Source organism: Ambystoma mexicanum, chromosome 8 (assembly GCF_040938575.1).
Source record: "Ambystoma mexicanum isolate Mex_15411 chromosome 8, UKY_AmexF1_1, whole genome shotgun sequence".
Classification (NCBI taxonomy): Eukaryota; Metazoa; Chordata; class Amphibia; order Caudata; family Ambystomatidae; genus Ambystoma; species Ambystoma mexicanum.
Genome location: NC_090929.1, coordinates 1,430,520,326 through 1,430,545,676, shown reverse-complemented (window position 1 = coordinate 1,430,545,676; position 25,351 = coordinate 1,430,520,326). Strand labels below are relative to the sequence as shown.

Sequence of the window (25,351 nt, the reverse complement as noted above, 5' to 3'; positions counted from 1 at the left end):
ACATCAGCACTATAGGCCATACTCGGGGGCAGGCTGCAGCAGCCAATCCCTATACAAGCTAAACACCACAGTCTCCTTTCACCAGAGAATCTGAAAGGCTCAGCCAATGCCAGATAAAAGCCATAAGCTCATTGTGGGCGTCTGCAGCAGGAGCTGGAGACCACAGATGGAGCAGGTTAGAGGAGAGAGTATGAGAAAGCAAGACCCAGGGTATTAGAGGCAAAGGGGAGGAGGTCCAAGAGGAGATTCAATACTGGAACCTGGGAGCTGAGAAGACGCCCAGGAGACTTGACCTAGGCACCAAAAGAACAGGGAGAAAGCTGGCCAGAGAGGGTGAGGTTTTTGAAACAAGTTTATGCCTTAAGTGTGGGTAAGGTGCCCATAGGGGTGGAGAAGGTGGGATAGATTTAGAGACCATTTAGCTGGAAAGTAGAGGGAAAGAGTGCCCCAGGGAGAAAGGGAGAGTTTAGTCTGAGCTAGGTGAAGTGAGACACAATAGGGTGAAGAAATGGAGGTTGAAAGTATTAAGGAGGGTGGTGCACAGAGCAACAAAGAATGCACCCAAATCAGTGAAGCCGAGAAACAGAAGAGACTAAGAGTAAAATGGTGGTAGTACACAAAAAGACTGGGGAGGAAGAGACATTTGGAGATCAGATACCACAGTACCCAAAGGGGTTAACAATGTGGGAGAGAACACGAGTGAAGAATGTGGAAGGAAGGTTGCCCGTAGGGGTGAAGATGAATGGGAAGTAGAAAGAAGATTTTACAGATTAGAAATTGTTTTTAAAAGGAGAAGGTACTTGGGGAGCCCAAAATTTTATCTAAGAATCAATTTGAACCTGGAATAAACACGTGAAGCCAAGCTGGCAGACTACGAAAAAGGGTTTGGGGTACAGGGGGCAGAAAAGCAAGCAAGAACCTGAAAGGAGGGCAGAGGGAGTAGCCTGCCAAACCTATGTTAGTGCTGAGAAGGTGATCTAGGAAGAGTAGGTGGGCTCCCTCTAATCCTGCCAGCTCCACTGGTCCACTTCTAGGATCATGGTGGGGGTTGGTGCCAGGCTCACTAACCACCCACCTTATTCCTTTGGGAGATCTACGATTTCAAGAAGAGAAAAAGAGGAAGACAGAGGATCCTGAAGGAAGGCAGAACAGTTCACAGAAAGCAGTATTAGATTGTATACCAAAAGCATTTTGATGAGTTTTACTAGGTGTACTTATTGTGGTTTATATTTTAAGACGATTGTATTTGCATGATAACTTGCTAAAGAAAAGTAGCAATGAATTAGAATTGGTTATTTATAAAGCGCTTAATACCGAAGAGGTTTCTAATCACAGACCAAGGATTTGAACATGTTGCTCTGTCGTTTTGCTTCCAAGACGAGCATGTTGCCACTAAGCTATACTACCAATGCCGAAAAGACGTAGAAAGAGAAGAGCAGTAGAAATAAAGGGGATACCTCCCTGTGAAACCAGTACTCTCCCAGCAGAATTGCCAAAGAATCCAGAAAAAGGCTACTCATGAAACCGTAGACTATGAATTAAGAATTTCATTTCGTCAAAATAACCTATTGTAGCCATCGTTTTCCAACCCTGGCCCAAGCAAGGGTGTCCATGTCCCTAACCCCGGACCAGGGATAGTCCCGATGGGAACATCCCCCTACCCACACCCACGCCATCACAGGCTAGCCGGTAGGGAGAGGCGCTGCACCAACAAATAAAAATGATGCTAAAAGGAGATGGGCTACTCCCCGATTTCTTAGATTACAAACCAAGGTGAATTTCAGAAGGATACCAACATGGACCCTTCTTTATTTATAAAGTACTAACTCACTTTTTAACTATTCCTTATCCCCTGCCCATCATCTACCTAGCGCGAGTACCACCTGAGTGGAGATCCACTATGTCAGGCAACCCCTTAGGTGAGTGGCACAGCAGACCCACTCCCTAACTTCAGGTACCGCCCATGTGGAGAGCGAGGGCAGAGATGGCCTCTCCAGGTGGTCCCTTCTTTCTAGGTGCCCTCAGGCAGGCTGCTGCGTCGTCCTGCTACCTCATCCAGGGTATTTCCCCACCCCCTCTACCCCACCCCTATATATTCTTAACTTCATATACCTGCTTAACTTTTAACCAACATAACATTCCCTGTATATAACTCCCCACTATAAACTCCTACGTAATCTACTTCATTACTTAACTACATACATATAAAATATACATGCATATATACACTAACATACAACAAGCATTGCATATTCCTAAAATTCTCTAGACCACCAGGGCAAATTAGTTTACATACTCTACCTACGAAACATGCACCCACCCCATGGTAACAGGCGAAAATATTTACCAATGCTTTCTGCAAAATGGTGCAGGTCACCATAAGCACACTTCATACTTGATGCAATGTACAGTGTGTGTAGTAAATGTCAAATACTCGCCAGCAAGGTCGAGCACCATGCAAATGGTACTAGCCCATCTTAAAATCTCGTAGCCACCGAGAGTGGGTTAGTAGATTTTGCAAGCCGTGAACATATATACAACATATAAAACATGATGTCACAATGGGGATGAAAGCTTCAGTCAGTTACCCCCTTAACAGTACCTTCAATGGGTCTGTCGTGGTGGTTGGAGGGCTGAATGGGGCCTGGACCCTCCTGTTCTTTATTCAGGGTGGCCCTGCCCACCACGTCGGGCAACTGACTATCACCACACTGCCCACGCTCTTCACATGTCTTCCCGGCGGCCCCAGGTGCACGGGGGGTGGGGAGCACCCAGTCACATACGCACCAGCAGCTTATTTAAAATCTTCAGGGCAGCCCAGTTAGCATGTCACCACTGCAGTCCTGTGGCCATGTTAACAGGCAGCGTCACCCTGCCGCTATCACCACCACACTTCCGGCCACCATCTTCGCTTCAGCGGAGTCCCCATGGCACCAGGGACACTAACTTGCACTGCCACGTGCCTGCAGCTCTTCTTGGCCTACCCCCACTGTGCAATTAGTCATGAGATGCAGGGTGCGGGCCACTCAGCTTCCCCTCGGCTGCCTGATGGAGCAGCCCAGGACTTCCTGCTGGGTCCCGCTCTTTGTCAGGCAGGACGGTGAGCAAGCCTGGGACTTTACGTCACAACTGCTTCACTCGTCACCTCTCAGGAAACCCTCCTCCACCCCCCCCCCCAACATGGGCCGGACTGGGCTGTAACTTTCTTGAATAGTCCTGGGCCCCTCCAGACTGGCCCGAGGGCGGGCCAGCAGTCACCAAGGGCCCGTGGGCAGTCAAGCTGCCCCTGCCAAGCAGCTCACCCCCACGGTTCACTGTGGTGGATCCTCATACACGCTACATGTGTCCCATACACATTTTCCCCTCTGTGTCCCCACGTTCACTCTTTTACCAACTTTGTTTTTTTTTTTTTAAATCCTCCTACGATTTTGTCCCCCATGCCCAGATTTTTCTCCACTTTCTTAAATATTCCATCCAGCCCCATGGAGGGCTGAATGGACTCGCAAGTTTTAAAGTTTTCAAAGCATACATTATTTTTCAAAAATGGATTAGCAGAGTTTGCCAATTAAAAGTTTGATTAGCAAACACACCCATTTGATTAGCAATGTTGTACTAATATTTTTAATGTCACCAGAAGTAATTTGCATCCAGAACATAAAGGAGTATCAATACAGCCTTTTTATGTACAACTGAAATAAGATTAGTGAGGCGAATTGGGCCTCACAAATTCTTTAAAATTCCACTTGCCTCGAATAACGAGCCCAGCAGCACCCACATGAACAGAGCTGGACAGATGAAGATGGACCAATGGCCTGGCATCCCATATGGAGCAGGCCCTACATCGATAGGCCTCTGCCAATCCGTGCTGTAGTATTGAACTGATGTCATTAGTGATGCTTTTTGTCCTTATGACGCACTGCGCATGCCAACGGACCTCAGAACGTGCTGTGGCAGCAGAGTCCTTTGCTGATCATTCCTATTTCTGTCGAAATAAATGTGTTATTCTTGCAAGAGTGTTTTGGGCCCTTTTGCCCCTTAGCAGGCTGCATTTTGTCTAGTTTGAGCGTGCTGAGACGTGCCTTCAGAGCGAGGAAACGACAATGCTAATATACATAGCCTTCTGCACAAGTAAACCGAATGCTAACACTGCTGGAGTCCTATAGTACAGACATTGTCCTTCTAGAGGGAGATTGAACCAATTGTTGGGGGGGTAGGGGGGTTGTGTTGCCCTTCACAGTGTGCGGATGGGCCTTTATTTACCTTAACCCAAGCAGGCCCACCATTTAAGAAGCAAGTGCACGTTCGTACGTAAAGCAAGTTCATTTTACAATTGTCCAGGGAGGAGCTCTATGAGGTCATAGAGTCAAACTAACCCAAGTCTCTCTGAACCACATAAATTGACACATAATATACATTTTTGCAACAGGTAAACTACTCCCAGATCCTTTATTAAAATCCATGCCACACATGCAATTGGACAAAACCTCTACAAAGAAATCCAATCTTTCTCCAATTCTCCCATTCGTCACTTATAATCTTAACTACAATCTTCAGATCGCATTGATAGCACACCACTTCTTGGGATTGGTCTGTGGTAGGTCACGACATCACACAGTTAAACATAATTCTTTACAAGTAACAACTGCCCAGAGCCCTTTAACCTTAATCGTTATCGCACATGGTTTGCATGGATACATCATCAACATTGAGGAAAGCAGAAAAAACATGTTTCCTTTGAACTGACGATAACCATCTCAACTTTTACTGGCGTACCAGAACATTGTAATCGAAATGACTAATCATTTCAACATGCACAGCACATCTGAGAATACAAACTGAAACTCCTGGTTATCGATCACTTTAGCATTGGGCGGGTGTTACTTTGCCCGATATTTATTGCTGGTCAAAACAAACGGCTGGGTCCCTCTGAAATACTTTAATGCACATAAATAGATTACATCTACCTCCTGCGGAACTACCAAGACATTGTGTCCTGCTCAACAGCTGACCATCTGCTTAATCATTGTTCGTGCAGAACTAGATTTTCCCAACCGCCTGAAATTCACTGCACAAACCTCTCGCTGCAGTCTAAATGAATTCATAAAAACTCACAATCACAACATAAAAGATCACAGGACCACCAGGTATTATAAATCCTAGTCACACCTGGTTAATTTCAATACACAACCACAAAGGACCGGGATAAAGTGCATCTGCGTAGGGAATGCAAGTAGGCCGAATTATCCACCACTGTTGCAATATTTCACCAAGACAAATTCAATTGAAAAAGAAAACATTCAATTCTCATCCAGTAGCTTGTTCTCAAAAATCATAAATGTATTATTCTAGAACATCCATGAATGGAATGCTAAAAATAAATATAATACATTACCAAAATTGTTACAGAATGCTATTAAAAATATATACCAAAGTCAGATTCTCGTGTTTGAACAATGAGAAAAATCAAACTCCAAAATATGAGTAACACATACCAGACAAATCTACCCTCAACAAAAATTAAACAAATACATGTAAATGAATCACACCTAGACGAGTGAAAAAGATACATAATGAAATATACGCAATACCAAAACACCAAATTGCCAACTTCCCACAATGAAATATGACAACTACTAAAATAAGAAAATGATAACCTATTGAATATGATAACTACCTAACCAGCAAAGTCTAACTGGTATATATAGCCTGGTCATTCTAAATAAGACGCAAACGATCCCAACATGTTTATTTCCATTAAACCAAAGTCTTTCATTATATGAAAATTCTTCAGGGGTTTCATAATCTTGGTGGTCTTGCTGGTATGTAACTTCATAGCAATTGTTCAGTGGTAGAATCGCGCTCCTCAAGTTCACATACACATAATTAACTAGTGTGTATCATAGTTTTAACTACTTGACTTGACATACTTAATAAATCACGAACAGGTCAAGACAAATCCTAACCAAGTCGGTGGGAAAAGAAAAAAAAACCTCACACTCACCCAATTGACCTTGAACTCATCGAGTTTGTTTGGAAGGAATATCAATTTCCTCATTAGGTCAAAGCTGTGTCGCAAAAGACAATGAACAATAAATAAGAAGAGAAAATTTAGTAAAGGGGGCAGGGGCTCTTATTATGAATACTACAGTATAACTAAAACTATTCTGTAGTTGTATCTTCAATAGATGTACTTACACCTGGGTTACTGCAAGTGAAAATCAATCGAATCATTTGGCTCTCATAGAATTCAGCATACACTAATGCAAATGTCAACTGGTAAGCTCACCAACCATCACAAGTGAATGTCTCTACTTGGTCGACCCTGCAGAAAAAGCGGAACCGGACATCACTCGCATAAGCTAGCCCCGTAGAATCCGATTCATAACTACAATATAGCTCCACTCTTCGCACTTGGGGTGATGCTTACTTGACGTTTAGTCTTTTTGTGTTTGTGTTCATAAAAGCTCACTACATACAGACTTCTAAATTCCCTTTGTGTGTTAATCAGCATGCATGCATGTTTAATAACATCTCTCCTTTACAGTGGATTCTTCACTACAGGCCCCTCTTTCCCGCATGCGCATTAGGAAACTCCTCATTGCCAGCTTCTGGAAACTCCATAGCACAGATTTCATTTTGTGGTTTTAGCATTTTATCTTTCTATGCTTTTGCAAATCAAATAGGTATCAACTTAGTTAACACTAAAGTAACATACACTAAAGTAACATATCCGATTCACATTTAACTAACTGGATGCATATGAAATGGCAACATCGCGCCCAGCTCACCACACCAGAGTCACAAATGTGGCACGCCAAACTATGAACCCCTCTTTATTGTTGCGCCCTTTCCTGACCTCCTCAGCATAGGGTACTGCTGGAGGAAACCCACTCTACTGAGACCCTATAGCCAGACACTGATGGGGACAAAGCATTGGCAAAGTACTTCAGGACAATGCTTGCACTGCTGGAGTTCGGTCCCATGGAGTGGACCTTCACAGAGGAGGAGGAAGCTCACACTGCTAGAGCCTTGTTGGTTACACCAGAAACGCGCACCCCACTAGTGACATTTGTTAGTAACAGATATAATAGCCTGTGTGGGGCCTGCAAAGAAAGAGGGATTAACCAATGTTAAAATACAAGACAGCCAGGCCTCCAGATAAGGTGCGTACTAGGCATTTTTACGCATGAAAATCTTGTAAATACGACAGCTTTATTATTTTCCTGTGTACATTTACACACAAGTTGAGAGCAGAAGGCAGTGCAAAGGTCAGGTTATTTGACAGAAGCCAGAACGCTTTCAACATTTAAATATATACAGGAAAGATCAAATGGCCAAACATTAGAGAAACAAGGAAAGGTGTATTCTGTCAATGCAGAAGGCTGCCGCATAGCAATGATTTCCATACATCGGCTGGATGTCACATACATTTTACTCTCTTGCAAAGGAGAAAAGTCATTTTTACTCTTGAAATCACATTTACGCTCGAAGTTTAAAAATAGGGAGTAAAATACTCCCACCTCAAAATCTTATCTGGAGCACTGAAGACAGCTGTAAGATTGTGGACAACGAGCGGAAATAGGTGCATGCCATATACTGGTGTAGCTTTACAGGAGACTGGGTATGTTACACAAGTGCCATTGCACAAAGCAGAGGCTTGGTCGATCTTGCACCGAGGATGGGCTCTTCCAAGACCGATCTCCATAATCCAGACTTTTCTACCCTCCTCTCACTGAGCAGCAGTTAATGTTAAGAAGCCAGCAGGGTTAGTGTTGGAGAGAAGATGGGAGGGAGGAGAGGAGATGGAGGGAGACTGTATACGATGGGCAGTAAAAATGGGACATGACATATTCAGAGGAGGCAGTAAACTGAATACAAAATACAGACAGCAAATGGAAATGCACATTAAGCACATTTTAAAATAGTGGATAGGTCATCTGTCCAGTTTGCACTGTATGCATATATTAACCCAACTAACACTTTCCCATCAATTAATAACTTACCATTAAAAAACCAGTGCAAAATGCTTCAGATGAAATAGCAAAGTAATGTGATGTTTTACACTAGAATTATTACGTGCATGCAGTTTGCTGGCTGTGATTCATTGAACAAATTGTAAAGAAAATATGTGCACTGGTGAAGAGTGCCATTGTACCAGAGGAAATTAAATGTTGCGAATTCTTTTTAGGCAGCTATGCTTCCAGAGAGAGATCAGCTCGGATGATGTGTATACGTCAGGGGAAAGGGCAGGTTTAGTGAGATTGACAGGGTTAGGGTATAAATCTAGCTGAAAGAAGGGGGTGGAGTGATTAATAGAAGAACGGGAGAGCAGCAATCAGAAAAAGCAGAATAGTGCAGTGCACGATCTTCCATGAAGCTGGGGCCTTGAACTGTCCTTTGTGGGTGGCGGAGTTGCGGAATTCGCAACAATCTTGTGTACTGATGATTAAGTTTCAGAGAGATGCTCCACATGATAACAGCGCAGAAGTCTCACATGCTGGAATTGAGTATTGGTAAACTTGAGGAGCGTGTAGGAATAATGGTTTATCTTTTCAGTCAGGATTAAGTGGTCACTTTAGGAACAGTTTTTTTTTTAGCATTTGCTGAAGTGCACAAGGGGAAAAGAAAGTTGGTATACTGTCATGCTGTTTTGTTTCTTCTCTTAGACTTATGTTCTGCCCATTGCCTCGGAACTCAAGGTCTGGGTAAGATATAAAATGCAAATGTTTTGTTCTGAACACAGGCTTGTCACGTAATCTAGTGTAGAGGTGCTATTTTGTGTTAACGTGTATCCCGCGTAACCGGTTTTCAAACAATAGTGCATAAAAAAAAAAGGCATTTTTAAAACTGAATCAGTAGGGTTACGTTTTCTGTGTCTAAGTGTATTCAATGACAAAGAGGGTGTGAAAAAACAGGGAATCGCCTCAGTGTGTCAAAGAGGTAACATTTTACCACGGGTGGCAAAACAGGAGGTAAAGTTTGGGGTTCTAGCAAAGAAGTTTAAAAACGTATGATGCATGTGTGACTGCTGAACAATTCATAATGAAAAGTGTCTTCTGACCAAATCTGTCCAGGACAGTAGTCCAGTCTCGTAGATAAGTGACTGGAGCGACAGTTAGCACTGTCGAAGTCCCACACGTACAAAGCCTGCTGTCCTGCGCTTAGAGTTGACCCCAAGTAAGATACAGGTACTAGAGGAGAGTTTTGTCACATCATATAGGGCATCAACATATCCACACTGTACCACCATTTTACCACAATACTAAAATACCACCAAATTATGTAATAGCCCCTGACAAAATCCCCAACACATTTGGTGCGTTGGCCAGTGGGGAACAAACTGTAAAAGCAGTTATTGGGCGTGGCAAGATTGTTCAGCACAGCCACTTGGTGCATTTAAAAGAGAACTCATTCTTTGAGGTGATAGTGTGGCGCTGCGCGCAGTGTCAATATGTCCCAAATTGAAGCAGATTTTTCTGAGCTGGTGAACTACCAGGAGGCAAAGCTATTTGCCCATGGGGTGGGCTCATCGGAAAATGCTGTTTTATTGAGAGATCGCATATGTGAGGAGGAGCAGAAGGAGTCATTACATGACATTTTTGAAGAAGGCAGCATCATCCAGGTCGGCCTATTAAGACTTTTCAGGGCTTCAGACAAAAATGCAGAGATTGCATAATAAAAGGTTATGTAATAAGCTTTGGTTTCTCTTAAAATCGGTCTTTAAGACTGCAGGAGAATGATTGTGAATTCATAAATTACAGATCAATTTGGATGAGGCAAGTGAGCAGGTAAAGTGTCTAAAGGCGGAAACACAGGGATGCAGTCTAAATGCAGTGAGTTGGACAAACAACCGTCTCAAAAGAAAAGGCAATTTGAGGAGAGTGAACAGGAACGGAAATTAAAAAGGGTCATAGATGCAATGAGGCAAGACAAGGATGACATCATTTTGGAGATGCAGACGCTGCAAAAGAATAACAGAAAACGAATGTCATGCTATTGAACAAGAAATGGTCAAAATGCTAGAGGAAAATAACAAGAAGGATAGAGTTTAATCAGCGCCAAATGCAAATAAATGAAATGCAAGCCGTGATTAATAAGATGGTGAGAACTCCAACCTTTTGTCAGGAGGCAGACCGACTTCATTATTTGGAACATTAAATATCTAGTTTTAAATCTCAGGAAAACAAGGCACCACATTTAATGGGATTGAGATTAGCCCCAACTCTGCACGAGGGAACAATGTACCAATGGCTATACCTGTGGCTAGTCCTGATTGTAGCCCATTTGGGGAGGGTTTTGAGGGGTGGGGGGGTTGATTCACCCGCCGGTGGTTACCATCAAACTTGTCCACTTGAGAAAAGGAATGAGCAACAGAATAATGCACTCCCGAATATTGCGCCAAGTAGCCCCATCAAAATAATGAAATCCATCAAAACCTTGATTAAACAATTTCTTTTTTTTTTTTTAAAAAAAAGGAGGCAATTGTTGCATAGAAGACCACTTAGAAACAGTGCATGATATATTTAAAGTTCTTCAAATACCTAGGGAACAGTATAGACAATACTTTCACCTAACACTTGATTCTGCAACTGCTAGTATCATAGGCCTTAATGAACAAGAAAATGTGTCATGGGTAGTCTTTCAAAAAGAGGGGGGGGCATCATTTCTCACCGTACCAGTCAATGCAAGACGCCAAGAAAGTAGCATATACAATGACAACAAAGCCAGAAATGTCACCTCGCCGTTTTTGCCAAGATTTAAAAAGAGCATTTTCCCATTTAGATGCGTCTTTTAATCCGAATTCTGCAGAATTTAAGACTGCATACTTTCATGGTCTTCACAAAAACATATCACAGTTAATCCGCAAATTTGACAGCGAAAAATCCTTAAAGTGGATTATTGAAGAGGGGACTAAATTATATGAGGTAAGAGATAAAAATCAAAATCTAAAGATTTTGCACCAACAGTAATGGAGATAAAATCTGCAAAGATTATGCCACTTGAATCAGCCCAAACCCAGGCAGGGAACAATATATGACACATAACCAGAAGGGTGCGCCACCACAGAGGACGCCACCCCAAACACCTGTGTTCCAATCACATGATCTGAGTCATAGAGAAAATTACATTAGTCCTAGATATTTGGGTGACAGGCCTAGAGTAGGATACCGGCCCGATAGGTCAGGCATGAACAACAATCAAAATCAAAGAACAGTGGCCATTACCAGACACTGGGGGCACAGAGCAGGTTTAACCCCAATACCATGGTATATGGCAATCAAGAAGGGTAGGTTAATTGAAAATGAAATCGGTATAGGGGACAGTTCCCACCAAATGAAAGACAAAAACATGAATTATGTCCCGCGGCATTATAATCAGTCACCACCACCAGTCGACCACAGCCAAAGGATGGTCACACCGCTTTCGCCACCTTCTATGAACCAAGAATTCAGAAATAACTCAAACAGAAATACATCTCCTAAGAGATACCAAAATAGGCTTAATCAGGGTGAATTTAACCAATACCAGCATAGACGCATAGAGAGGAATCCAGGGAAACTGACAGATTTCAATGCCTTGATGTTTTCTGAACAAATAGGAAAACTCTGCAGTCCAAAAACAGCAGCCAAGTGAAGGTCCAGAATGTCAGAGGAGTGATCTTGTGCATTCCGACAACAAGTGACAATGTAATAGCCCCTGCAATGATAAAAGTACAGAATCCCATGAGCCAGTTTTGTGTAATGGTCCTGAATTGCTTGCGGATTCAAAAAGGAAAATACCCACCAATGAAAGTGAAATAAGTGGTACACACACCCACACAAAAAAGGGACAGTGGTTCAATTTAGAGTTGAACCAAACTATTGAGGTGTGTGCAGATGAAAGACAAAAAAGGAGAAAATGAACAAAAACCTAAAGAACAGAGAAAATGTAAATAGGGCATTTTATGTGACAATAAAACATTTGATAACGAGATAGGACTAGCAGTTAAAATATCCTCCCTCGATAGTCAGAACACTGATGAAGTCCAGACAGGGAAAGGAGGTGCTCAAAAGGAGGGTGCAGGCCAGTCACCTGAGGAGTATTTTGAGCCACACATTTCAGGAGACTGAAAAGACAGATACCATGCAAAGTGTAGATAGGTGTTCTGAGCCAGAAAATGACAGGCTACCACATGACCTTTGTGAAAATGTTCAGTCAAAAAACTGCAGTGTAAAACACTGCTAGTCCCAGGTCAGAGGGGCTGACAGTGGCTACACTCCAAATGGGTTATTAACATGGAGAAATAGACCAAGATTCCCAAAATTAAATGGACAACAAAAAAGGAGGGAAAGATATAATTTCATTTGCCCATGCGTTTGGCAAAAAGTGAAAATGGGCTTAGAAAGGAGAGTCCTGAAACAGTAAAAATGCACACCGTGTGTGCTGGAAGAAGTGGAGGACAGGTATTATGCTCCCATCACTGTAGAAGAGAAATGCAATGCATTTGCGATGATTGACAAGGGTGCACAGGCCATGATCATGTCCAAAGAGTTGGTGAAAAGTATCATTGAAGGGAGAGCACCACCAAATCATATAAAAGTGAGACAGAATGAAGGTCCGGTGCACAATTTTAATGGTGAGGAGATACCCATCGAAGGTGTTACTGAGGTTGACAAAGATAGGGAAACACAGGAAGTGTTGATCACATCCATCAGTGAAATACCGTTTCTGATGGGAACAGATTGCCTGAAGAGGTTGTCGCCCCTCATTGATGGGGTAAATGGGGTCTTATGATCCCTAGCCAAAAAGCCATTGAGACCCAAGAAGGTGAGGTCACAAAACAAATGTATAAAAGAATGCCACACAGTGGCTAAAATCAGATGATACGGTAGAAGTTTATCTTCAGAATGGCCGTGTGCCTAGTGTCACTGTCATTCTAATGTGTTAGGGTGAAATGCGAGGTGAATAAGAAAAGCAGTCTCTAGAAATGTATTTGGACCCCAAGAAAAAAATGGCAAACAGAAATAGATGAACACATCACGCTTTTTCCTAAAAGAAAAATGCAAGCCACCTGTCACTTCAGAGATGAACAAAGAAACACATTTCGACTCTTTCTGAAATACAGAATGGGCAGCCATAGATCGCCATCAGTGTAAATGGTAATTATGAAATGATAGAAGCCACTTTAGCACTGGAGCAGGAAAGAAGTTTCATTAATGAGAAAATACTCCAGCGAATAATTGACTGGGAGGAGACCCCAAAATTCATAATAAAAAACCAACACATTTTTGTGTTGGATGATCCGGACTCAGGGAATAGTCATAGGAAGATGAATATGAAATATATATATATATATATATATATATATCTCCAAAAAACATCTGTCACAACGTGTGGCTAGTGAGCGGGGCACAGAATACATTTTATTTGGGACATGACATTATGCACAGAATGCGTATGTGCTGGACTTCCTTAATCACAAAGTGTGATCCAGATTGGGGGGGCTTGCACCTGAATTTGAAGACAGGCTCATCATTGTGCACAGATGTTACCATAAGCTATTGAGCTGCACGTGAAAAAGGCTGTTACCATTCCTGCATTCACCAGGCAAGTGATCATAATTCTAAAAACACAGAAAGGGACAGCTGACTTGATTGCTACTTAGGACGTGATTCCCTGCCCGCCCCCCTTTTCCGTCCCTAGGCAGGGCTGTGTGGAGTGTGCACCGTATCACAAGTCTTGAGTTTTGATGAGAGGCGCCTCAGGGGTTCGGCCTATTGCTTTTGACAGTTCCGAGTTCTGCACCCCTTGTCATACTTTACAAAAATACAGCCAGAAAATATTGTGTAGTTCGTGTTGACTCAGAGACCTTATTATGAAGCATTGCTCAAAAATATGAAGCTGACACTTGAAGGTAGCAAGTCACTATATTTATTATCACTTCTGATCATCCTTAAACCTGCTATTATAAAAGCAATAGAAACATAACATACCGTCATGTATATAAAGAGCGTTATTGCATAAGCTGAAAACATGATTTGCATTTTAACAGAGGTAAACTACAATTCATCATCTTGAAATACCAGCTTGAGCAGTCATGGGGTTCATGTTATGTAGTTTAAGCTATGCTATGGTATGATCAGGAGTGGAGTGACATAATAAAGCACGCTGTCAGTCTAACATATGCAAACAAGTTCAACCAACAAACTCAAACACACGATCTCCAGGTCTTGCTGTTCTGAATGCAAAGTGACCACGAGGACCTGCTGCTCTGACCTGCTATCGAAGGCTCTTCCCAGCCGCCTACGATCTCGCTTTCTCTCTGCTCGCTGCCGCCAAGTTCTCCTTTTGCCTTAGTGCGTTGTGCTTTTTATATTAACACGCGTGACTTAAGTCTACATATACTATGTGCGTCATTTCCTTGGCCTGGAAGAATGGCTAGAGTCTGAACCTGCTTTTGTTCTTTGGGTCACACCGTTTATATGTGGCATTTATGTAAAAATTCAAGTGACAGATGCTGCTATTTACCCTCGATTATTTCCATTCGAAAGAATGGGCTTCTGCTTGACTAACAGGCAAGGCGCAGTGTTTTTTCCTGGCCTACTTCAACTGTCATTATAGCGAATGCATTTTCTGAAGGGGTTTAAGCGCGACAATAGCTTTGGGCACTTTAACTGCATATCATGCTTCCTGGCCAAAGGTGCTTTATCAGTGCAGAAGCATCTCTTGACTTTGCTACGAGCTCATATACAACAGGAAGCTGTCACTTGTGGTTGGCTTATGTGCACCTGTGTACTTCTATTTTGGTATGGTGTTCCCTGCCTTTGGCCTCTTATCTGATGTGCCAGGTGCAAAACCTAGCTGTTGAAGACAAGAAGCCGCTATCCTGTGGTTAGAAAGAGGAAATGATCAAACCGGGTTCATCGCATTTGTTTAGAGCCAAGAGACAGATGATGCACTTACTCTATGCGGACTACGCTTCAGTGTGTGGTCAATGGAGCTTCTGCTCTTTAGAGCATGTGTCGATGCTTGTTCTTTGAAAACGGCTCCTGTATTAGAAGTGAACGTGTGTTTAATACTCTCCTCACACTTGTAATCTCTTGCTTAAATACGCCTGGTCTGAGCCGACTTGTCTTCATACGACCATTAATCCAGGACACAGCAGATGAGGTATTCTGATGCATTTGTGTGCCTAAATGAATCCATGAGAAAGCAAGGGCTTGAATGTGTATATACGCCACTGTAGAGATTGGGGATGGACCCATTAAGGTCCTGGTGGACAACAAGGGGTGCCAGGATGTTCATTTAGAAGAGAAGATAATTCATCGTTAGGAATGGCAATACAAAAATCTCATACTGCAGATTTCAATAATGCAGTAATTGTGAATGCGCAGGGTGAGTTGCCAGAGTCTTTGGAGTCCCAAACTAAAGGAATATTTAAAATTCAATTGGTGTATCCTTATGAATCAAGTGAGACAGTGTGCTGTGACCAAGATAATTGCACACTGATTTAAACGAAAATAAGACAAAAGCAGCATGTTGAAATGAAAGTCAAGATTCCAAAATATTTAAATGTGTCTACTGTGCAAAGAGATACAGCCACTAGGTCAGAGGAGAGTACAGAAATCCCTCCATTGGAGGATTTCCCAGAATGTTCAAAAATGGTAGAGGAACAGATTCAGGCTGCAGATGCATGTACAGATAAATTTGAGGGAGCAGTTGAGAAAAATATTTATGGAGTTTAAGGAGGTTTTTGCCAAAGACGCGTATGATTGCGGCCTAACCCATCTGCATGTAGCCACATTGCCAGAGGGACATGGTAGGTGTAACGCTCACCTGATTCCCACGGAGGCGCCGACCCGCTCTGGACTGCTACAACTTCTTCCACGGTAAAGCATAGTGCTTGGAAGATGGACTGGACTGGTCCCCCAAACCTCGTCTGTCTGGCCCGTAGAATAATCCTTCTGTAGATGGGAAAAGGGAGTTAACTGTCTGCTAGATTGTGTGTGAGATTCCCCCTTTTTTCCCCTTTTCACCCTCCTCGAACCCTAGCTGTGCCTTCCGCAGACTCTCACCTTAATTTCTGTATGGACGAGCTCTCCATCCTGCTTCTGACGCAGGGGCGCGTAGATTTCCAGTTACTTCACTGGATCTCGGATTTGGCGAGGGTTCGATGTCTGCTTGCCTTTACCAAAATGCTGCCGTAAGTATATAGTTCAAAAGATCAAGTCTTATTTGTCCCTTGGCCTTTGTTTAATTTTCAGGGACTAGGTGAAGAATCCGTGTGGAGGAATGGATTCGCTGAGGTAAGCTCAGGCGAGTACTTTTAATAAAGGTGTGCCGTAGTGGTTTGCTCCGACACCTTAATGAGTGCGTCTTATTTCCCCATAGGGGCCGGGGTACGGAAAAGCCAGAAAAGCCACTCCAACCCGAAAAGGGAACTGAGGTCCCAACAAAATTCAGGTAAGACTCAAGGTGAGTAATCTGTCCTTTTGCAATTAGTTCGTTGCTCACCTTGTTTTGTCCTTTTTCTCCGTAGGTCTTGAATGCGACCGATGTCGCCTATGGGTGCTGAAAAGGTTGCCGGCGCCACGTGAAGGTAAGTGGAAGCGGCGCGGCAGCGTGAGAAGCGGAGCGCTTCTAACTATTGTCTTTCTTTTCCGTAGGTGCTGGGATGCGGCCGATGTCGCCTATGACCGCTGAAGAGCTAGACAGCGCCACGTGAAGGTAAGTGGAAGCGGCGCTGCAGCGAGCGATGAGATGCGTTTCTAACCCTTGACTTTCTTTTGCAGGATCGACGGAGTAAAGAATCCGGATGCAAGAATCCGGATGCTGGATGAAGGTAGGTAATGTCCTAATGCTTGCCTTGCTCTCCTTGCAGGTGTTCCAGGTGCTGGCGGGCGTGGCAGGAGCCAGGATGCAGGGGCCGACTCGGTGAGCGTCCTGCTGCAGATGCAGAATAACGCGAAGCACGTGTGGCCATCCGGGCGTGGTTTAAATAGCCTTGGAAAAGCTTCAGGTGAGTGTTCTTCCACTGGCCCCACCCGAGTAAGAAAAGAGTTCCTGAAAGAAAATAGTTCCTCCCCAGCCTTAGTTGGCTTGGAGCTTCAGACAGCATGGTCTGCCTCGGGTGAGTATGCAGCATGGTCTGCTTCAGGTGAGTTCACCCAAGCATTACCATATGTTCTGCCATGATGAGCCTGGCGCCCATGGCGCCAGGACAGATGCCTTTTATGAGCCTGGCGCCAAAGGCGCCAGGACATGGTCCAAAGAGCCCCTATAGGGGTTTGCTGGGTCCTGCTTGGTGAGTATGAAGTCTGCTTCCGGGGACGCTGGGCCTGACCTGGCTCCTCAGGAGCAGGCATCATGACAGTAGGGAACCAGTATTTGTGCGTCAATATCGGTGCTACTGGCATGCTTGGAATCATTAGATGAGAATTAAGAATCCAGAGGGATCATTAGGCCCATTCATAGCACATCAAATACGCCCATTTTTGGTGTGTTAAAACCTAATGGCCAATGGAGTTTGTGCAGACTTACGAGAATTAAACAAGAGAGTGCCTGTTTCCAGGTGGCCACTTCCATTTATTGATCAGAGTCTTGAATACATTTTCAGATTACTTTGCTCCTGAAGAAGGGGTTATTCCCCGAAACGCGTAGAGCATCCGAGTTAACTAGCACGAAATTCATCATTTGAAAATTTGGATTGTATATTATCTCAGTTGCTAATTTGTATGTATTCTTCTCATGATCAATGGCTTATTTCTATGTATTGAATGCCTTTATTCCTTTATGTTGATTTGAAGTGCTTTTTACAGTACTTAGAACTGTTTACTTTGATTAAAGTCTGACTTATTAGAAGATTACACTCATTATTGACTGATAGTGTATCAGTATCAATGGTGTGCAGGGGATGGGAGTGTCTCTAGATGTAGACACTTTTCCTTGTTTCAGAGTCTCGCATGGGTCATTGGATTTTACAGCTGGATACTGGTGTGTGCCACTGCCTGAAGACATGCATTTTCATTCAACAAATCCCAATATGCGTGGTCCTGAACACCCTTCGGTTATGTCAATAGTGGGAGTGAATTCGGAATATTTTTGAGGAAGGCACTCCCAGATGCAGCAGAGAGGGGGACAATAGGTTATGTAGATGTACTAAGTAAAAATGAGAATTTGAAGAGTCATTTTAATGAGATAAAACATGTGCTTGGCCAGTTACAGAAGGCAAGAGCCAAAGTATCTTTGCAGAAAGCACAATGGTGTAAAAAGAAAGTCAACTTCTTAGGCCACGAGGTGACTGAGAATGGGTAGAATCCCCAAAAGAAAAAGGTGGAAGCAATACAGAAGTTGAAAGATCCTACTAACTTGAAAGGATTGAAGAGCTTATTAGGGATGACAGGATATAACAGGAAATGTATTAAACTATGCAGAGATTACACACCCTTTAACCAAATTATTGAAGCAGGGTGCACCCTGAAAGTGGTAAAAAGAGCAGTGTAAAGCAGTGACTAGGCTGAAAGAATGTTCTCATGAAGGCGCCATGTTTGGCCTATCCCATAAAGAACCAATGCATGTTCTGTTAGCTGTAGTATCTCAGAGGCACGATTTAAATAAAACTATTGCTTATGCAAGCAAGGCGTTATCCCAGGTGGAAACTAAATTCAGTGAATGTGAGAAAGCACTCCTAACCACTGTCTGGACATTGCAGCATTTCTGTCCTATCATTCAAGGGGAAAGAGTAATTATTTAAACAAATCACCAACCCTTACAGTTTCTGCAAAGTAAAAGAATTAGGCCCGATAATTTGGCACAGTCCAGAATTACTTCCTGGACATGGCATTACAGGGGTTCCCTGTGGAAGTAAAATATGGACAAAATAAGAAGAGCCCAATTGCCCAGGCGCTGGCGGACCTGCATGATTGTGCAGCTGAAAGTACACCCAATGAATCAGAAATAGAATCCAATTTGAACAATCTCCCCATAAAGCATTCAATGAGGATGAATGTAGGGGGTGCACCATCAGTGTATGTGGATGGGTCTGCATATTATGTGGAAAATAATACGGACAAACAACTGGTAGCAGGAATAGGAAATATCTGGTTTAAGTGTGACAACATTCCAAGAGTGAGTATGAGAATTGGATCTAAGAGCAGTTAAGTAGTAGAGATTGCTGCCATTTACAAGGCAATTGCCACGGCAGTTGAAAATAAACTAGATAGTGCTTCGACTGATTCCGATTAGGCGCAAAATAGTTTTGTGGAATATTTACCTGGGTGGAAGGTATGCTCACATATAACAAAAAGCCTCTTAAACATGGGGAAATGATCCAAGCCAAAGACAACCTAGTGTCAGAAAATGGTCTAATAATACACTCGAGAAAAATCTGAGGCCATTTAAAGATGCCAGGTGAGGACAAGGAGGGGGAATGACAAAGCAGATAATTGGAGCTGTAATGGGAGAGTTGTTTCTCATTCAACACCTGCTTGGCGAGATACAGGTAGATGCGATCACACGCTCCAAAAGAAGTCGAACAGCCTGTAGTGCAATGGAGTTATGATACCCCAGATCAGTACCTAATGAAAGCCCAAAAAGAAAACCCAATTTTAGGCCTATTTTATAATCATTTGGTAGATGCAAAAAAAATGATTGTAAAGGGAAAGACGAGTTGAGGGTACTGTTAAAGAACAAAAAGAGAATTAGGTTACAAGATGGATTGATGATTAGAGAATCTGTAACAGGGCAAATCCAATGGGTGGTGCGTTTGTCATTTCGAGGACTGATGTTACATCATGCACACAATGCAATAACTGCAGGACACGGGTTCACAAAAAACTTTGGACATTTTAAAAGAGTATGCTTATTGGCCATATATGTCCCAAGATGTTGAACTATACACCAGAGGGTGTTTAGTATGTGCACAATTTCAGCCTGCTTCACCTATGCATAGAGCTCCATTAATGAAAAGAGGTGTGACCCTTCCACGGTCTGATTTGCAAATCGACTATGTCGGGCCTGTAAAAAGATCAGCCAGAGGGAATAAATATTTATTAAATGTGGTTTGTCTAATGTCCAAGTGGGTGGAATGCATTCCCGCACCGGATTGCAGTGTGCAAACAGCAGCCACGTTACTGATAAATCATATCTTTTCAAGATTTGGGTTACCCCAAAGGATAGAATCTAGTGACTTGATGACTAAGGTTTGGCAAATATTGGGTGTGAAAAGGAAACTGCACATCTCATATAGGCCTTATGCAGGTGGGGGGAAGGAACAATAGGTCTATAGTAGAGATACTAAAGAAACGTGTAGCTGAGGCAGGTTATATTTGAAATCTTTGGCTGACCTTAGTATTGATGGCCATTAGATCGGCCCCAGCTAAATCAACAAATCTGAGACCTCATGAAATACTGACAAGGAGAAAGATTGTGTTGCCACAACACTTATTGTACAGAACCCATGAGCAAACACTTGTAAATGCCTCCACAATTCACGAATATGTGGAAGAGTTGAGGAAGCACTTACAACATGCATTTGAGCAGCAGAATTTGGAGAAGGCCATGGATAGTGTGGAAACATTATGACAGGAAGACACCTGTAAGGGAATAACAAGGTGGGAGATCAGGTATATAAGTTCCATTTTGGCAAAAATGAGCATTAAAACTAAGTTTCTTGCAGCATGGCAAGGGCCATTTAGAATCATAGACAAGGTCTCCCCCTGTAGTGTACAGAATAGTTAAAAAGGAGGGCGAGATGACAATGGAGCAATTTGTCCATGTAAATCAAATCAAGCCTTTCCACCAGAAACATGAGGTGAGAAGATTGGAGCAAATGGAGACAAGTTGAATGGAAATAAGGGGAGCAGAGTAAAAATGAATTGAGCTAACAGGGGAATCAGGATAAACATGCCTGTCTTCCAATGTAATTGAGAGATACTGAATGCATTTCTGAAATTATTGTGGTTGTATGATGTGGAATGTATGTTTTTAAAAATTGTATAATGAACTTATTTCAGGTGTTCCAGTGTGGCAAGTAAACCCCATGGAGCCATCATAATGATAATATAAATCCAATTTGACTTTCAGACATTGCAGCAGAAGAGGGATAGAAAAGTGTGTTATGCTACGTACTTAATTTGTTTTGTTTCCTTTTATTATAGAAGACTAATTCCTTGCCCCGTCAGGGCCGGGTCCTTGGAGCGCTGGACCCTTGGAGGATGCCACGGGATCGGAGGCCCCGGGAAAGCCCCAGGGCCGAGAGAAGGAGGTTAAGATAAGGAGCCCGAGATGCCATAAAGATGACTCCTGTGAAAGATATTCCATGGAGTGCCAGATTGGAGAAGTTCTGCTGATGACAGTGTTGTGTCTTTGTAGTGCAGAGAATAATGGACAGGACATTCCGGCGACGTGGTCCTGTATATTCTGGGTACCAGGAACTAAGATGAAATAATCTCATTTTATTTTCCATTCTTTGCATATGAAGCATATTGCTGTGCTCCACCAAAATGGAGATTGGACTATTGATAAAGATGAGATTGTGCGTTATTTATTTTTTTTTTTAAACATAAATCAGAAAATGGTATGCCATTTATTTATGTACTGAAACATCATTGATGTATATATGGGTGGAAATATTGAATTGTTCCGTGAAGCTTGAGTATGTACATAATTAATGACGTCTGTGGTTCAATATGTGTGGCATTTATTTGCAATATGGACACTTCAAGTGGGAGAACACTTTTTTTTTTATTTTTGAAAGGCCGTTTTGTTTCTCCTGCAGTAAAGAAAAGGGAGGGATATGGAGGAGAAGAGGTAATGGAGATTAGGGACACTATATGAGGGGCAGTAAATGGGACATTACATTCAGAGGAGGCAGTAAACTGAATACAAAATACAGACAGCAAATGGAAATGCACATTAAGCAGGCTTTAAAATGATCCACTGCAGAGTGGAAAGGTTATTTGTCCAGTTTGCATATATTAACCCAACTAACACTTTCCGATTAATGAATAATTTACCATTAACAAAGCAGTGCAAAATGCTTACGATGAAATGGCAAAATAATGTGCTGTTTACAGTAGAATTATAAAGTGCATGCAGTTTGCTGCCTGTGATTAATTGAACAAATTGTGAAAACATGTGATCTGGTGAAGAGTGCCATTGCACAAAAGGAAATTAAAGATTGCAAAACAAAATTATGAAGCCAAACTTCCAGAGAGATCCGCTCGGATGATGTGTATACAGGTTTAGTGAGATTGACAGGGTTAGGGTATAAATCTAGCTGAAAGGAGTGGAGTGATTCAGAGAAGGACGGAGAGCAGCAGGCAGAGAAAGCAGAATCGTGCAGTGCAAGATTTTCCATGAAGCTGGGCCTTGAACTGTCCTTCTTGGGTGGCAGAGCTGCGGAATTCGCAACACTTCTGCGTGCTGATAATTCATTTCATGAGAACAGCGCAGAAGTCTCACATGCTGGAATTGAGTATTGTTGAGGAGCGTGTAAGAATAACTGTTTATCTTTTCAGTCAGTCAGGATTAAGTGGTCACTTTAGGAACAGTTTTGTTTTTTTAGCATTTGCTGAAGTGTAGACGCGGAAAAGAAAGTTGGCATACTGTTGTGCTGTTTTTGTTTCTTCTTAGACTGTATGTGCTGCCAATTGCCCCAGAACTCAAGGTCTGGGTAAGATAAAATGCAAATGTTTTGTTCTAAACACAGGCTAGTCACGCATTTTAAATGTTGTATACCGCATAACCTGTTTTCAAACAATAGTACATTAAAAAAAGGCATTTTTAAAACTGAATCAGTGGGGTTGTGTTTTCCATGTCTAAGTGTATTCAATGACAAAGAGGGTGTGAAAATACAGGGAATAGCCCTAGTGTGCCAAAGAGGTAACATTTTACCACGGGTGGCAAAACAGGAGGTAAAGTTTGGGGTTCTAGCAAGGAAGTGTCTTCTGACCAAATCTGTCCAAGACAGTAGTCCAGTCTTGTAGATAAGGGACTGGAGTGACAGTTAGCACTGCCGAATTCCCACATGTACAAAGCCGGCTATCCTTCCCTTAGAGTTGACCCCAAGTAAGATACAGGTATTAGAGGGGAGTTTTGTGACATCATATAAGGCATCACATATCCACGCTGTACCACCATTTTACCATGGTACTAAAATACCAACAAATTATGTAATAGCACCTGACAAAATCCCTAACATTAGTTACCTTGAGTCAAACAGGAGTGCAGTCAACTTACGTTTTTAGGTCTACTTTGGCCAATACAGCTTTTTTAATGGGTTGAATGCTACTTTATTAGTAAGATGTATTTATTTGGGGGGTTTTCCGATTGCCATCTTCCAGCTTCTTGAAAGAACTGGTCTGCCATCTTCCAGCTTCTTGAAAGAGCTTGTCTTCCATGTGCGTGGCATAAGGTAGACAGTTTGAGATTCATTTTCAGAAGTTGCCTTGATACTAATTGGCTGATGGCTTAATTCGGTTGGGGATGAAGACCCTGAACCTAATGAGTTTTCGGACAGGACTAATCACCTCGGCAAAGATGATTAGGCCGTGCCCTTTGTTCTTTGCGTTAATGCACGAGTACTTTACTTGCACCATTATTAAATGCAGTACTAAACATTTACAAGCATGAAAACAAATATGGAAGGGTGGTTCACACCTGAATACTCTGTAGAACTTGAAGGTTGCAGCTCAGAATTCAATAATGAAAATGATAGCGTGTGCATATGTTACATGTGAGCAGCGAGTTGTGCATCCTGCAAGGGTCCTTTGCATTTTGGCACTTGCCGTTTTGCTTTTCCATTATGAACGCAAATGTATATGTAGCAGAATGCAATGAAATGAGGCAGGGCCAGGCGTGCTATTCACAAGTGAAACGGGACTAGTTGATTTACTCTCAAACTTTCATCATGGGGGCAGGGGGAGGTTGGGAACACACCAGAATTTTTTTTTTTTTTTAAACACACCGATCACGGTTATCCATTATGTGAAACAAGTAAACGTGTGAATCGGGCAAACAGGTTGGTACATTCTTAGTGTTTAGTTTACTTTGTCCTTTCACAAGTGAATCAACGCTATTTTTTGGTTTCGATTCAAAACCCAAATTGCCCACACAAAATTAAAGTGTGCCACTATGTTGACACTATCGCAAAGCATCCTAGATGCAAACAGTTGTGGTTCGGCTCCCTCCTCCCCATCACACACACACCCATTTCTACCAACCAACATACTGCACGAACATGTGATGCCCACTGGAAGCAAACGATACACGATCGTCCGTTCAGGAAAACTACATGGATGCTGAAACTGGTTCTTAAGTCAAACGGTATAATGTTGCTTAGTACTTGAAGCATTTGTAACTTGGGCTGGCTCAACACCAAGAAACCACATTGGGTTGAGTCGTGTACCATCTAAAAATCACCCAACAGAACAACGCTCGCATAGCAACTATTGGCTTCAGGTGACATTTACCTTCAGCAGCTTTAACTCACCCAGTGTTACAACCGCACCCAGTACTTCTCATTTGCTAAGAATAACATTGCAATGCAACCAGTGCCCCAGTATCCCTCAAGACATCCCCCAGGCCCAGCGGAGCATTTCTGCCGAACCCCTCAGCTTTTCTGGTTGCTGCTCAATTCACAAACACGCTGGCATGAATAGAAAGCCAAGATATAGCATTAAGGAACTGTAGGGTACCAATCCTAGCGTGTTCTCAACGCACACTCCGATTCACCCATGTTAATTCTTCCTACCGGCAGGGCGGCTGAAAAACCTGCTCCGTGCTGCCTCACGGTGCCGACGGATGACCGGGTTGGAGTCGCTGCTATGACCCTTCTTCCAGCGCTTCAGCTTGCCGGCAGTGCCTGAGCGTAACTTCCCCGACTTCCCCATGGTGTTCAGAGGTTGAGAGGCAGAGTGTCAGCAGGGAAAAGGACTCAATTCACCACACGTGCATGCAAACACTTCAGTCCATGAACATAAAAGAAGGCCACACACATAGCAGCTGATTGCAGAAACATGGGCTGCTAGAAACGTAGTTGCCATCTTGTAATGGTATTTTGTTATTTTCTTGAACGATATCGCACATTAAACCAAGGTAATGACTGTTATTAGATATATTGTTCAAAGCATAATTTTACTTTTTTTTCGTGCATACATATCTATTATGTTTTTTAGAACATATAATCATTTTATATTATAATTTTAAGTAGCGCTACAAAATAATGTATTGCTACCTCAAGTATTTCATTTTGAATGATAGTGTCAATTCTTTTACAGGCGTAATTGTAGCACCTAGCTCTTTTTTCATAGCCATGCATGGCAATGTCTGGATTACGTACCGTAATCTTCATTACTCCTACTCTTACTCG

At 42.6% G+C, this 25,351-nt stretch overlaps 1 protein-coding gene across 1 annotated transcript in view; it reads right to left on the bottom strand.

Moving 5' to 3' along the window:
• RRP12 (ribosomal RNA processing 12 homolog) overlaps window positions 1-24,954 on the bottom strand; it is a 1,372,062-nt gene extending 1,347,108 nt beyond the window's left edge. The window contains exon 1 of the mRNA XM_069611582.1: window positions 24,734-24,954. Within this exon, the coding sequence (XP_069467683.1) occupies window positions 24,734-24,872 (139 nt within the window). The 5' untranslated portion in view covers window positions 24,873-24,954. The remainder of the gene's footprint in view (window positions 1-24,733) is intronic.
• Between the last annotated feature and the right edge of the window lie 397 nt (window positions 24,955-25,351).